General features: G+C 44.6%; 1 protein-coding gene across 2 annotated transcripts in view; it reads left to right on the top strand.

Annotated features, from left to right (window-relative positions):
- Positions 1-16107, top strand: part of MDM4 (MDM4 regulator of p53) — a 192917-nt gene that overhangs the window by 24185 nt on the left and 152625 nt on the right. Inside the window, exon 2 of one of the 2 annotated variants that reach the window (XM_073615828.1) lies at positions 8945-9052. The exons of the other annotated variant lie outside the window; for it this stretch is intronic. Coding sequence (XP_073471929.1) covers positions 8945-9052 — 108 coding nt within the window. The remainder of the gene's footprint in view (positions 1-8944; positions 9053-16107) is intronic. 2 annotated transcript variants of the gene reach the window in all.

The following is a 16107-nucleotide window of genomic DNA, read 5'->3' as shown; positions in this document are numbered from 1 at the left end:
TAGGCCAAATGAAATAGTGCCCGGGCCTCGTATCCGAAGAAACAAGGTTTTGCTTGTAAACGCTACTCTTAGAGAGCTGGGCCCCGGGATCCAGTACTTTTGGTATTTAAGGCCATAAAGTTTTACTGGCGGGGTGCTATTACAGGTCCAGGTTTGTGGGTTCCCTGAGGGTCCCTGGTTCCTGAAGGTTTGTTAACGGAACCCACAGTGAAGGGTGAAGATTGGGTCTGTTGGTTTTACCACAGAAAACCCTGCGATGGGAAAGGTAAGTGGAATTTTCTAAGAAATTTTAGAATTTTCTTAAGAAATGTCTCCTTTTAAGAAGTAAATGTTGTCATGCGTAAGTGTCACCACTGGGGGCTGTATGGAGAACGTACCTTCTCATGCTTGCTAAGGCCTCATGCACACGAGACGCCGGTGAAAACTCTGCGTTTGCGCCTAGAAGCGTCTGCAGAGCAGAGAATCACATTTTGCGATTTGGTATGCTAACACAGTTGGACTAACACTATAACATACCCAAATTTGGGGTTCCTAGCACTATGTTATAGTGTTAGTCCAACTGTGTTAGCATACCAAATTTGGGGTTCCCAGCACCAAGTGGCCCTGAGATATGGGGCCCCAAAGTCGGGTCACAAAATGTCTGTCATTCTCTGCTGCAGAAAAGTGCTTGACATTTTGCGACCCGATTTGGGGCCCCCAAATCGGGTTGTAAAATGTTCCTTTAAAAGCACTTATAAACGCAAACGCCGGTACCGGGGTTTAGCCCCGTTTGGCGTCTGAAACGTGGAAAACTTTTGCGTCTGAACCCATTTCTTTTGCTTCTGGAAAAACGAGGTTAAAAGCAACTGCCTAAAAACACCAAAAAACGAGACTGTGTACATGGACACATAGGATAACATTGAATGGGTTCAGGGGCAATTGAAAAAAGTTTCCAACTGCCTCTGAACGCAAATTTAATAGCGTCTCGTGTGCATGAGGCCTTAAGAGATCACGCTGTGTCAGGAGCAGCAGGCTACTTTTCTCCAGCTAGCAGGCAGACCTCCGGTAAGTCGGGGGGGGGGGGGTTTCTTCACCAGACACCCCCCACCTGGGCTGTACTCTTCCCCTCTTCATGAGGCTGAGCGTTAGGAAAGAGCTGGAAAAAAAAAAAAAATCAGCGATTTTTTTTCTTTTGCCGCCCCTACTCGGTGGCTTCCAAGTCCCCTCCTCGCCATTCCTCCCTCACTAAACGATCCCGAAGGATCAGAGGCCCGCGCTCGCGCGGGAAAACTTTTTAAAAGAAAGAAGCGGGGGGGCTGAATGCGGAGAGGGAGAGGCTTAGCGTTTCGTTGGCGTCCAGCGCGGGAACACTAAAGCTCCATTTGTGCTGCTGCAAGCTGACAGGGGGACGAGCAAAGAGGAGCATGACAGTGGTTTGGTGACACAGGCATTTCCTTTTGACACATTTACTATTACATCAGGCTGAGCATTAATAGCAGCGGCAGGGCTGGACTATTGCTCAAGCAGTGGATGTGTTCCTACCTCTGCTTTGTGCATCGGGCTATGGTCGGAAGGGGGGGTAAAAACACCTCAAAAAAGGACTATAGAAACAGTTCTACAGCCACAAAAAAGCCTAGAACCATCTCAAAAAAGATGGCATCCTCCCCTGAGAGCTCTAAAGTGGCTGGTCAGAGTGAGCCATCAGGGCCGTCGGATGTTGCAGCTGCTCTTAACACTGCAGCTCCCTTTTTTCTTCAACCATTTTAGGCTTGCAACAAAAGATTGATGCTTTAATCGCATCCCAGAGTGGGACTAAGCGCGACAGGTCCCCTTCCATTACCCAGGACCCTCAAACTGAGGAACAGGGGGCGAGAGATGATGAGTTTCTCTCAGGGGACCAGGCTGTTTGGGGCCGGTCTGGATGAATACATCCAAAGAATTTCTAATGGGAAAAGTTCCCTTTTACTAGTTAAGAAGTTTAAGCATTTTGTTTTTAAACACTTACTGCCCAGCCCATAGCAGATGACGGCCGGGCGGTGGTTCAGTTATCTTGACTGGGCGTCATATGACGTCCAGCAGGATAACATGCCGCCGCACGCCCGCGCATCGCAGCGATCGATGTGTCAGTCTGACACACCGCTACACCGACCTTGGTAAAGAGCCTCCGGCGGACCAACAGGGAAAGGGGGCAACATGTGGATGGCCAGGTATGTACCCCATGGCCATCCACATGTGCCAATCAGTGCCCACAAATGGGCACTGATTGGCACAATTATATAGCACTGATGCCAGCAATGCCACCCTTAGGGGCATCAGTGCCATCAGTGTCCATCGGTGCCACCTGTCAGTGCTCATCCGTGCCACCCATCAATGCCACCTACAAATGCCCATCAGTGCCGCCTATGAGTGCCCATCATCAGTGCCGTCAGTGCCACCTCATCAGTGCCATGTCATTGAAGAAGAAAACGTAATAAGAAGGGAAGTTTGGGACATTATATGAAGCAATTGAGTAGTGGAGGTAGATTACAATATAAACATATTTATTTAGTAGCATGAATTTACATACAAAAAAAAATAAGAGAATATTTCATATCATATATACACGAGAGACGTGCACAAAGGCTGAGTATGTAAAATGAAAAAATACATGCATAACATCATATGGTCGAAACAATGAATACATATATGCATAAGAATAATATGTATGTGCCAATAGCAGCAGGCCTACCACCGGCACATGCGCCCACATGGTACATCTGTATCCACCAGATGGTATAAAAAACATCATATATTAAAAATAGATAAATCTCAATCCGTATGGGGTATGTGGCTGCAGCATCATATAAAGCTCTACGCGTTTCGTGGGTATTCCCACTCGTCAGGAGTGGATGTTTGGACATGGCTGGGCTTCACCTCTATCGCAGGAGCTGCAATGCGCTCACTGGACTCTCCCCCTCCTCCCCCTGCACCTTCTGTTTGGGAGAACGGGGCGTCTGCCGCTTTGCGCATCGGCGCCACGCTTGTTACGCTGTTCTGTGTGGCGGCTTCACTCCGTGCGTGTGATGTCAGAAATGAGGTCATTGCGCCGGCGTCTAGCCATAACATCTTGTGTCGCGGTATGGGGAGGTCTCCGCCTCGGTTGTTGTGTCACTCACTCCCAGGTGCGGCTCCCTCGCCTCCATTGGCTCATTAGTGTGGCGTTGGCGGCATAACTACATCCCCCATCCAGGTGAACTGCTCAATCCATCAGGTATGCGATCTGCTTGGGTTTGTTTCGTTGCGGCATTAGGGTAGGCATTCTCCTTTTGCTTTCTTAATCTTTACCTTCTTTTCTTTTCTCTCTCTTGGTGGATTCGCTTTCTGTTCACTCTATTTGCTCTTGATTCCACTTGGTATTCTTATCAGTACTCCTACCACAATCTGTTGTATGTTCATGTTCATCACTTTTACACTCAGATACTTTCACATCTTTGGGCACTATGTGTATCTTCCTCACCTTTTTCATATTATTTATACACCTCTTATATGGAGCTATATTGGGTTCATTTATTTGTATCACCATCTCCTACTATATACTATCATTATGACGAATATATTATAATTACACATATATCTAATTTTGTTCCCAGATATTCTTGCCCCATTGAACACACACTACTTTCTTGGCTACATGGAGCTCTTATCCATACTTCTTGCCCTATCCGATGCTGCAATTCTGTATTATGCCGCCTCAGCTCCCGCGTTGAGGCCATGTTCTCGGCCAGCCCTGCTCCGATCACTCCACTTTGCGGTCTATCTCTGGGTTGGTGAGTGTCAGTGGTCAACCACCCATACTAATAGAAACAAAAAATCTTTTGAACTTTTTTGAGAAGTACGGTTCCTTAAATCAAATCTTTTTATTCCATAGAAATGTCTGACGCATCCGCTCCTGACGAGTGGGAATACCCACGAAACGCGTAGAGCTTTATATGATGCTGCAGCCATATACCCCATACGGATTGAGAATTATCTATTTTTTAATATATGATGTTTTTTATACCATCTGGTAGATACAGATGTACCATGTGGGCGCATGTGCCGGTGGTAGGCCTGCTACTATTGGCACGTACATATTATTCTTATGCATATATGTATTCATTGTTTCGACCATATGATGTTATGCATGTATTTTTTCATTTTACATACTCAGCCTTTGTGCACGTCTCTCGTGTATATATGATATGAAATATTCTCTTATTTTTTTGTATGTAAATTCATGCTACTAAATAAATATGTTTATATTGTAATCTACCTTCTTATTACGTATTACAGGGATGGAGGCACCTTAGGGTGCTTCTTACAAAGTCCCGCGGGATGGAGGCACTTATGGTGCTTCATACAAAGTCCCAAACTCCCCCCATTTTCATATGAAGAAGAAAACGTACTTATTTCCAAAAGTTAACACAAACAAAGAAAAACGAAAATTTTGAAAAAAAAAAAAAATCTTTTTTTATTTGTTGCGCAAAAAATAAAAACCCCAGAGGTGATCAAATACCACCAAAAGCTCTATTTGTGGGAACAAAATGATAAAAAAAAAATATTTTGGGTACAGTGTTGTATGACCGCAATTGTCATTCAAATTGCGACAGCGCTGAAAGCTGAAAATTGGCCTCGGCGGGAAGGTGTCTAAATGTCTGGTATTGAAGTGGTTAAGCAAGCTTCTTCAGTGCCAGGAGCATCAGCCTCCAGGCAGTCACGACGGCCTCCACCGTCAAGTTCAAGAGGTAAACCTCAGGGTCAACCCCAGGGGCAAAAGAGGACCTGGGGAAGGAAACCCACAAAACAAGTTACTAAAACCTCCTTATGAAGGGGCGCCCCCCCTCGCTCAAGTGGGGGGAAGACTTCTGCAGTTCTCAGGGGTCTGGCAGGAACAGTGTCAAGACAAATGGGTGGCTTCCTCAATATCTCTAGGATACAGACTAGAGTTCCGAGAGTTCCTGTCTGCTCGTTTTCTCAGATCAAACGTTCCCAGAGATCCAGAAAAAAAAGAAGTCTCTCTCTTTCTGGCTTTGGATCATCTCTTGTCTCAAAAGGTGATATCGGTGGTCCCCATGGAAGAGCGAGGGTTGGGGTTTTATTCAAACCTTTTCACGGTACCAAAACCAAACGGGGATGTCAGACCCATTTTAGATCTCAAAGATCTAAACCGTTTTTTTGAATATCCGCTCTTTTCGCATAGTCAATCAGATCAGTGGTCTCCATTCTACAAGGTGGAGAACTGCTAGCGCCAATCGACATCAAGGATGCTTACCTCCATGTATCTATTTTTCCCGCTCACCAGAAATAGCTACGCTTCGAGATAGAAAATCTTCATTTTCAGTTTGTTGCTCTGCCTTTTGGTCTAGCTACTGCACCTTGAGTGTTTACAAAGGTCTTGGCTCCCCCTTTAGTCAGATTAAGGGCTCAGGGTATAACGATTCTAGCTTACTTGAACGATCTACTCTTTTTATAGATCAATCGGTAGCCCGCTTAAACCAGAATTTGGTCACCACGGTCAGCTACCTGGTATACCTAGGTTGGATTCTCAACCTAGAGAAATCTTCCTTAAAACCATCAAGGAGATTGGAATACTTGGGTCTGATCATAGATACAGCTCAGAGGAGAGTGTTTTTGCCCAAGGCAAAGATCAGTTCTATAAAGGAACTGATTCAGGTGGTCAAAGCAAAGAAGAATCCTTCTATTTGACTTTGCATGAGATTGTTGGGAAACATGGTGGCTTCATTCGAGGCCGTTCTTTATGCTCAGTTTCATTTGAGACTGCTGCAAAACAGTATCCTATCAACTAGAAACAAGAAGTTCCAAGCTCTGGACTTCCCAATGCGTTTATCCCCAAATGTACATCAAAGCCTCATTTGGTTTTAGAATCTTCAAAAAGGAAAATCCTTTCTACCAGTTAACTGGAAAGTAGTAACAACAGATGCCAGCCTTCTGGGCTGGGGAGCAGTCCTAGAAGAAGCGCCTGCCCAAGGAAAAAATGGTCTAAATCCGAAATGACCTTGTCCATCAATATTCTAGAGATTTGGGCAGCACGCCTGTCCCTGAAGGCCTGGACGCTCAGATTACGGAATTGTACCGTCAGAATCCAATCCGACAATGTCACAGCGGTGGCCTATATCAATCACCAAGGGGGCACGAGAAGTCATGCGGCCCAGAGAGAGGTGAATCATATACTAACTTAGGCAAGGTATGTTGTTTTCTGCCCATCGGCAGTCTTCATCCCAGGAATAGAGAACTGGCAGGCAGACTACTTGAGTCGCCAGCAGTTGTTCATGGGAGAATGGTCTCTTCACCCTGACATCTTTCTATCAATAAGTCAAAGATGAGGAATTCCGGACATGGATCTGTATGCGTCCAGGTTCAACAAAAAGATTGACAACTTTGTGTCAAGGACAAAGGATCCGCTGACATGCGGAACAGATGCCTTTGGTTTTCCCGTGGGATCAGTTTTCACTGATTTATGCATTCTCTCCTGTTCTGTTGCTTCCGCGACTTCTTCGCAGGATCAAGCAGGAAGGGAAGGCGGTGATTCTTTTGGCCCAGTAGATCTTGGTATGCAGAGATTGTAAAGATGGCGATAGGAGTCCCATGGACCCTACCACCACGGCCAGACCTTCTCTCGCAAGGTCCGGTATTCTATCCTACCTTACAAATGCTAAAATTAATGGTTTGGCTACTGAGACCCACATTATGAAGAAGTGTGGGCTGTCAGGTTCAGCAGCATCTACTTTGGTTAATGCTAGGAAGCCGACCTCCAGTGTCATATGTTATAGAATCTGAAAGGCATATGTCTCCTGGTGTGAATCCAGGGGTTGGCACCCCTGCAAATATGTCATAGGTAGAATCCTTTACTTTCTACGAATGGGATTAGAAATGAAGCTGGCCTTGAGTACTATCAAAGGCCAGGTGTCGGCCTTATCAGTATTTTTTTAATGCTCTCTCTGGTTCGTATCTTTATTCAGTGGGTTACGCGGATTAATCCTCCGGTTAGGTCACCCCTGAACCCATGGGACTTGAATTTAGTCCTGTCGGCATTACAGAAACAGCCTTTTGAGACAATACGACTTTCTCCCTTGGTCCTTTTGAAAAGGAAATTAGTTTTTCTGATTGCCATATCTTCTGCAAGAAGAGTATCAGAGTTAGCTGCTCTTTCTTGTAAAGAGCCATATTTAAGGTTGTATTACGTCCTCATTAGGGCTGGGAGATTTTCTTTAAAAAAAAAAATCTTCGATTCTCTTGAAAAAAACTCGATTCACGATTTGAATCGAGTTTTTTTTTTTGGAAACCGCGCCGGTCCTGAGGCGCTGCGGGCATGAACTTTTAGGCGAGGCCGCGGCTTCGGCCTAGTCCGCGGCTACGGCCGGATGCCGCGGACTAGGCCGAAGCCGCAGCCTTGCCTAAAAACTCCGTGCCCGAAGCTCTTCAGGCCTGGCGCGGTGTCAGCGCCGGTCCGGAGGCGCTGCGGGCATGAGTTTTTAGGCGAGGCCGCGGCTTCGGCCTAGTCCGTGGCGTCCGGCCATAGCCGCGGACTAGGCCGAAGCCGCGGCCTCGCCTAAAAACTCATGCCCGCAGCGCCTCGGGACCGGCGCGGTGGAAAAAAAAAAAATCTAAAAAAATCGATTTGCTTAAATTTTGAATCGATTTGACCTCTCAACTCGATTCAAGATTTAAATCGATTTTTTTTCCCAGCCCTAGTCCTCATCCTAATTTCCTACCGAAGGTAGTGTCAGGTTTTCATTTAAACCAGGATATTGTTCTGCCTTCATTTTTTCCAGAACCTCGTTCTGCGGAAGAAAGGTCACTACATTTTCTTGATGTGGTGAGAGCGGTCAAGGCCTACTTGAAGCGACTGCTCAGATTGTTTGTTGCCAGAAGGTCCTAAGAGAGGACAGGCAGCATCAAAGTCTACTATTTCTAAATGGATTCATCAAGTGATTGCTCAAGCTTATTGTTTAAAGAGGAAAATTCCACCTTTTCATATTTAAGCACACTCCACCAGGGCTGTTAGTACCTCCTTGGCAGTGCATCACCAAGCCTCCATCTGCAAGGCCGCAACTTGGTCTTCAGCCCATACATTTACCAGATTCTATCAAGTAGATGTAAAAGGTCATGAGGATATCTCCTTTGGGCACAGTGTACTGCAGGCAGCAGTATAAGTCTTCTAGTCTCTTGGTGCCCTACTTTTTGTTGTCTCCCTCCCTTCAGTTGGCATTGCTATGGGACATCCCATATAGTAACTACTATGGCTCTATGTCCCGTGATGCACGATAAGAAAATAGGATTTTTAAAACGGCTCACCTGTAAAATCCTTTTCTTTTGAAGTACATCACGGGACACAGAGGTCCCTCCCTTCTTTCTGGTATACACGTGTATTGCTTTGCTACAAAAACTGAGGTACTCCCAGTGGTGGGAGGGGTTATATTGGGAGTGGACTCCTTGTCTTCGGGTGTTCCAGTGTCCATCACTTGAAGGTGGCCTATAACCCACATAGTAACAACTATGCTCTGTGTCCCGTGATGTACTTCAAAGAAAAGGATTTTACAGGTAAGCTGTTTTAAAAATCCTATATTTTTTTTTTTTTTTGGCTAGAAAAATTACTTAGAGCCCCCATACGTTATATATATTTTTAGTAGAGACCCTAGAGAATAAAAAGGCGGTTGTTGCAATATTTTATGTCGCACTGTATTTGCGCAACAGTCTTTCAAACGTAATTTTTTTGTTGAAAAAAATACACTTCAGTAAATTAAAAAAAAAAACGGTAAAGTTAGCCCAATTTTTTTGTATAGTTTTCTTAGCAAATTGTGATTCTCATTTTATCCCGACTCCTCCAGCTCTACTACACATAATTTTATATTTTAATTTGTTGGTTGTAAATCATGGTAATAAATGCTGTACTTTTTCATTGTTTTTTTTTTTTTTTTCCTTGTAGGTATTGTTACAATCAGTTATCACTGCCACAATGTCAACTTCTACCTCTTCGCAGCAGTTGCTAGGGCTTCATTCTGCTCATAGCAGGATAGACAGCGATGGGAATGCGGTATGTTACCTAATCTCCCTTTTTAAAATTTATAAAACATTCAAATAAAATTAAGGTGGGGTGTATTATTATTTTTTTTTTTTTTTGCAAATCCGTGCATTATGTTATGTCTGTCCTGTATAATTGTACAATTTTAATCATAATAGCTATCTGGTGTAGGAGATAGTGAGATTCAGAAGGTCATACATAAAGCTAACCAGGAAACATTGCAACAGTGCTCAGCTCTCTGCAATTCACTGCAGCCACAGTACAAACCCATTTACTGAGTTACTAGTAGTATACTTTTTTAAGGGCTGTGCTCTATATAGTTTCCCCTCTCTTTCTATATATAAACAGTCACATTAAGGCCTCCTGCACACAGGGCTTAACTGGCTCCCTAACGGCTCATGTCTATTTACGGGGGCAGAATGGCACCCCTGTGCTAAACTCAGTACTGGATTCCCTTCAAGCCGCCAGAGAGCGCACGTGCCCGCTGCACAGCAGGGGGACCCTAGGTGCGTGGCCGGCTATCGCCAGCATGGGGATATGTATGTGTGTGTGTGTGTGTAAACACGCAAATCCCTGTGCTGTCAGAGGAGAGGAGACATGTCATTTGTTTCTCCGTAAGTAGGAACAACGATATGTCTCCTCTCCTACTCAGTCCTATCCCCCATACAGTTAGAACACACATTTAACCCCTTGATCGCCCCCTAGTATCAACCCCTTCCCTACCAGTGACATTTACACAGTAATCGGTGCATTTTTATAGCACTGTTCGCTGTATAAATGTCAATGGTCCCAAAAATTTTTTTTAAAGTGTCCGATGTGGTGTTCGCAATACTGCTAAAAATCGCAGATCACTGCTATTACTAGTAATAAAAAAAAAAAAATTCCAAAAATCTTTCCCATGGACGCTATAACTTTTGCACAAACCAAGCAATATATGCTTATTGCGATTCCTTATTTTTTGAAGAAAAAAAATGTAAAAGAATATATATTGGCCTAAACTGATAAGGAATTTGTTTTTTAAAAACATTTTTGGGGATATTATAGCAAAAAGTAAATTTATTTATTTTTTTTCAAAATTGTCGCTTTTTTTTTGTTTATAGCGTGAACAATAAAAACCACAGAGGTGATCAAATGGCACCAAAACAAAGCTCTATTTGTGGGAAAAAAAGGACGCAAATTTAGTTACGAACACAATAAGGACTGTATAAGGACTGTAGGTTTGTTCGTAAGTCGGAACACTGCATTTGTAAGTGTAGCTTCTGCTTGTGCATGGAGGTGGAATGTTCCAGGCACTTGTTATGTTACCTGGGACTCTTCTGGCCATGTAGTACTGCAGTGTGGGATGTGTCCGGAGGTGCTTGGAGGTATCCAAGACCAGTGTGCAGCACAAGTGGCCGGCGTTTGAGGCCGTTCGTAAGTAGGAGTCCTTTGGAACTCGGGTACTGCCTGTACTTTTATTAGATCGTTTAAGCTGTGGCTGTATCCCATTGTAATATTGTTTGTGTCTGCCTTGGGGGCAACCTATTATGGGATGTATATGTTGATTATCTATTAGGGGGGGGGGGATTTCTCCAGCAGCCCCTCCCAAAAGGTCTACTATTGGAAAAAAGTTGAATACACCTGTGTCATGCTACTGGTGGAGGTAAAGTTTACCCCTCCCTGTGTCATTATGCAAAGAAGAACTTCCGTATTTATTTTTACTAGTAATGGCGGCGATCGGTGACTTTTAGCGGGACTGCAACCTTGCCATGGACAAATCGGACATGGACCATCACGGACTGTGGAAAATTTTGCATGTAATTTGGAAATCAAGGTCCCAGAGTCTGGAGGAATAGTGGAGAGGCACAGAATCAAAGTTGCATGAGGTACAGTGTGAAGTTTCCAGTGTCAGTGATGGTTTGGAAAGCCACGTCATCTGCTGGTGTTGGTCCACTGTGTTTTATCAAGTCCAAAGTCAGCACAGACCTCCTACCAGAAAATTCTGGAGCACTTCATGCTTCACTCTGCTGACCAGCTTTCATGGAAGTGCTGTTCTCATTTTCCAGCAGGACTTGGCACCTACCCACACTGCCAAAAATACCAATACCTGGTTTAATAATCATAGTATAACTGTGCTTGATTGGCCAGCAAACTCGCCTGAACTAAACCCCATAGAGAATCAGTGGAGTATTGTCAACAGGAATAAAAGACACCGGACCCAACAATGCAGACGAGCTGAAGTCTGCTATCAAAGCAACCTGGGCTTCTATAACACCTCAGCAGTGCCACAGGCTGATCGCCTCCATGTCATACCGTATTGATTCAGTAATTCATGCAAAAGGAGCTCCGACCAAGTATTGAGTGCATACTATACATGGACCTACTTTTCAGTAAGCCAACATTTCTGTATTAAAAATCCCCCTTTTTTTTATTGGTCTTATATAATAATCAAATGTTCTGAGATAGTGAATTTTGGGTTTTCACTAGCTGTAAGCCACAATCAAAATTAAATATATCACTCTGTGTGTAATCTCTATACAGTATCTCACAAAAGTGAATTACACCCCTCCCTATTTTTTCATGTGACACCACTGAAGAAATTACACTTTGCTACAATGTAAAGTAGTGAGTGTACAGCTTGTATAACAGTGCACATTTGCTGTCCCCTAAAAATAACTCCACTCGCAGCCATTAATGTCTAAACTGCTGGCAACAAAAGTGAGTACACCCCCTAAGTGAAAATGTCCAAAGTTCGCCCAAAGTGTCAATATTTTGTGTGGTTACCATTATTTTCCTGCACTGCCTTAACCCTCTTGGGCATGGAGTTCACCAGAGCTTTACAGGTTGCCACTGAAATAATTTTCCACTCCTCTATGACATTATAGAGCTGGTGGATGTTAGAGACCCTGCGCTTCTCCACCTTCCATTTTGAGGATGCCCCACAGATATTCAACTAGGGTTTAGGTTTGGAGACATGCGTGGCCAGGCCATCACCTTTTACCCTCGGCTTCTTTAGTATGTCAGTGGTCGTCTTGAAGGTGTGTTTGGGGTCGTCCTGTTGGAATACTGCCCTGCAGCCCAGTACCCTGAGGGAGGGGATCATGCTCTGCTTCAGTATGTGACAGTACATGTTGACATTCATGGTTTCCTCAATGAACTGTAGCTCCCCAGTTCCCGCAGCACTCATGCAGCCCCATACCATGACACTCCCACCACCATGCTTGACTGTAGGCAAGACACACTTGTCTTTGTACTCCTCACCTGGTTGCCGCCACACGCTCTTGACACCATTTAAACCAAATAAGTTTCTTGGTCTCATCAGACTAGAGGACATGGTTCCATTAATCCATGTCCTTATTCTGCTTGCCTTCAGCAAACTGTTTGCGGGCTTTCTTGTGCATCATCTTTAGAAGAGGCTTCTTTCTGGGACGACGGCCATGCAGACTAATTTGATGCAGTGTGCAGCCTATGGTCTAAGCCCTGACAGGAGCACTCATACGTCTATTTCCCAGCGACAACCTCTGGATATGATGCTGAGTGGAACCTGTCCGTTTAAACCTCTGGTCTTGGCCACTGTACTGCAGTTCAGTTTCAGGGTCTTGACAATCATCTTTATAGCCTAGGCCAGTGATGGCGAACCTTGGCACCCCAGATGTTTTGGAACTACATTTCCCGTGATGCTCTACTACACTGCAGAGTGCATGAGCTTCATGGGAAATGTAGTTAAACATCTGGGGCTGCCAAGGTTCGCCATCACTGGCCTAAGCCATCTTTATGTAGAGCAACAATTTTTTTTTTTTTTTTTCAGATCCTCAGAGTTCTTTGCCATGAGGTGCCACTGAACTTTCAGTGAACAGTATGAGAGAGAGAGAGCGATAACACCAAATTTAACACACCTAAGACCTTGTAACACTAACGAGTCACATGAAATCGGGGAGGGAAAATGGCTAATTGGGCCCAGTTTGGACATTTTCACTTAGGGGTGTACTCGCTTTTGTTGCCAGCGGTTTAGAAATGAAATAAGTATGGGAATGCAAAAATAGGTGGTAAATGCTACCCTCATACCTGCATTGCATTTCTTTCCTCAGCCCTTTCGTTTTTGCAGAATAGTCTTTTGAAATGTCCAGCATCAGCCTCTAACGGTTCTTTCTCAGTGCAAAAGTTTCCTGGGGGTGGATACAGCTTCACAATCAAGCCTATCCTTCACTCCCTCCCTCTGGAGGACATGTGGGTGTGTTTAGTGAAGTGGTGCACACCCAGGCTGCTTTTTAACAACAAGGTTGGTCTTTATTGAAAAGAAAGAAAAGAATATACATGCATTTGGTGCGAGACAATTGTTTGGACAGAAGATAAATATAATCATATTTATATTTATACAGGAATAGAATCATACAGGGGTATTGGCACACATTATTAGGCATCACGGGTGTCAAAAAAAAAAAAAAATTACTCAAAAAATTATTCCTGAGTTCCTAGTAAACATAAGGAGAAGGACTGGAAGAGGAAGGGGAAGGGTAGGAGGGGAGGGGAGGGAAATGAGGAACTCACCTAAGTATTTCCCAAAAAATGACAATTACAATTGCAAACCTCATCAATCGGGGTCTATACTGTGTGTGGGATCTGTCCATGGCCTCCAAATCCGCTCATACTTCAAAGGGCACCCTCTGCTCATATATGTTAACTTGGATAATGGTAATATTGCATTTACGGAGTCCTCCCATGATCTTATCGTGGGGGGCAAAGATGAAGTCCATTTCAGCAAAATCTCTTTTTTAGCGTAAAAAAACAGTAATGAGATCAGTATCTTAGTATATCTTGGTCTCTGCTCATCATCTTGAATACCCAGTAGGGCCAATTCGGGTGTCGCATCAATAGTCAACTGAAGGCGAATATTAATTGCCTCACCCACCTCAGCCCAATACCTCGATAATCGAGGGCAGGTCCAAAACATGTGAAAAAAGATACTGTCTGTTGACTGACACCGTGGGCGGTTCGGGGAGCGTAGTGGATACATTCCATGCAGTCTCTGGGGCGTGTAGTAAACCCTATGTAGAAACTTAGTTTGGATCAACTTGTCCCTAGAGGAGATGACTAATTTAGAGCTATCCTCAAAACATTCCTCCCAGGCCTCTCTATCTAATTCAGGCAAATCTGCTTTCCATTTATTCCACAAAGTCTCCATTTTGGGTGACTCCTTGCGAATAAGAGTGAAGTACATGATCTTATCAAGGGATTCCTGTGTCAGCAATTCCTCAATAAGATCCATTGTAAGACTGGGGAGTAGTGGAAACTGTGCCTTAACTGCATGACGCAACTGATAATACCTAAATTGCATCCAAACTGGGAGGGAAAATCTATCCATAAGAGTTTTAAATGAAAGAATAGACCCTTCTTGGAGCACATCTTTTAACAGCTTAATCCCAAAACGGGCCCAAAGTTGTGGATCTGGGATAGTCCTTAGGTGATGAAGAGAGGGATTCCCCCATAGGGGACAAAAAGGGGACCGCTGATTAGGGTGCATAAACCGTCGCCTAGCCATAGCCCACACCCGCAGGGTCACCACAGTTGGGGCTGGCAGTGATGGACACGCTGATGATTCCCTATACACTAAGTTGCTCAGTTCTGTAAGAGATCCTACTATGGCCGCCTCTAAACACACCGCAGCATTGGCTCTAGACTGCTGAAACCACCACCTCACTGTAACCAGCATAGCCGCCCAATAATACACCAATAAATTAGGCAAGGCCAGGCCACCACTACACACAGGAAGCTGGAGAGTCTGTCTAGCCAACCAAGGGGAAGTACCCTTCCACAGAAAAGAGCCAACGCTACTGTCTATCTCTCTAAAAAAAGAGAGGGGTAACCATACGGGACAATTCCGGAAGAGATAGGTGAACTTAGAGAGATAAATCATCTTCAGAATGTTAATGCGACCCAAAAGATTAAGCGGGAGGTTAGCCCACCGCGAGCAATGATCTCTAAGGTGCCGGACCACTGGCTGGAGATTAAGACGTTGAAAGGAGCCCATGTCCCTCGCTATTCTAATTCCTAAATAGGTGAATTCCTCCACCCACTGCAAGGGAGTACGTGTCCCATTCACCCTGGCTCGCTCATCCAGGGGGAATAAGGTGGATTTGGCCCAATTAATTTGGATCCCTGAAAATTTCCCAAGTTCATCAAAGGCAGCCAGGGCCGCTTCCAATGATGATTCAGCATCCTGCAGGTAGAGTGTCATCTGCATATAAAGATATTTTCTCCTCCAAAGGGCCGACCCGAAGTCCAACAATCTGGTCCGAATTTCTAATCAAAACCGCCAGCGGTTCCAATGCCAAAGCAAAAAGGCTGGGTGATAAAGGACACCCTTGACGGGTCCCCCTTTGGAGGAGAAAATATTCCGACAGGTCATTGTTTATATGTATCCTAGCTCTAGGGGCACGGTATAGCAGATTTAGCCAAAGGAGGAATTTTGGACCAAACCCAAACCTTTTCAGAACTTCCCAAAGATAGCCCCGCTCCACGGAGTCAAAAGCCTTCTCCGCGTCCAGAGAGGCTATGACTCTTGTCCCCGTGTTACTATGAGAATTAGACAGGTTAAGAAACAAGCGGCAGATATTAATATCGGTGCCCTTACCCACCATGAACCCTGTCTGATCTGCATGGACAAGATCGTCCATGATCCATCTAAGTCTGGTGGCTAATATTTTTGCCAACAATTTGGCATCTGCATTAATTAGCGAGATCGGCCTAAAGGAGGCGCACTCCTCAGGGTCCTTGCCAGGCTTGGGCACCAACACCACTATCGCGTCCTACATTGATTCAGGCAGCCTGTCCGAATTCGTGAACTGCTTCAACATTGCCCTAAGCCTGGGTGCCAGCAATTCCTGATATGTGGAGTAGAATTCTATAGGAATTCCATCTGGTCCCAGGGCCTTGCCAGATTGCATAGAGCCTAATGCCTCCTTCACCTCCTCCAAGGAAATGTCTTCCTCCAATTGCTCACTTTTCGCTGCTGCAAGGGTAGGGAGTTGTATCTGGTCTAAATAATGAGACAAATCTGCATTACTATAGGAGACTCTAGAGGAGTACAG

Source organism: Aquarana catesbeiana, linkage group LG02 (assembly GCF_042186555.1).
Source record: "Aquarana catesbeiana isolate 2022-GZ linkage group LG02, ASM4218655v1, whole genome shotgun sequence".
Classification (NCBI taxonomy): domain Eukaryota; kingdom Metazoa; phylum Chordata; class Amphibia; order Anura; family Ranidae; genus Aquarana; species Aquarana catesbeiana.
This window is presented reverse-complemented; position numbering and strand designations above follow the sequence as displayed.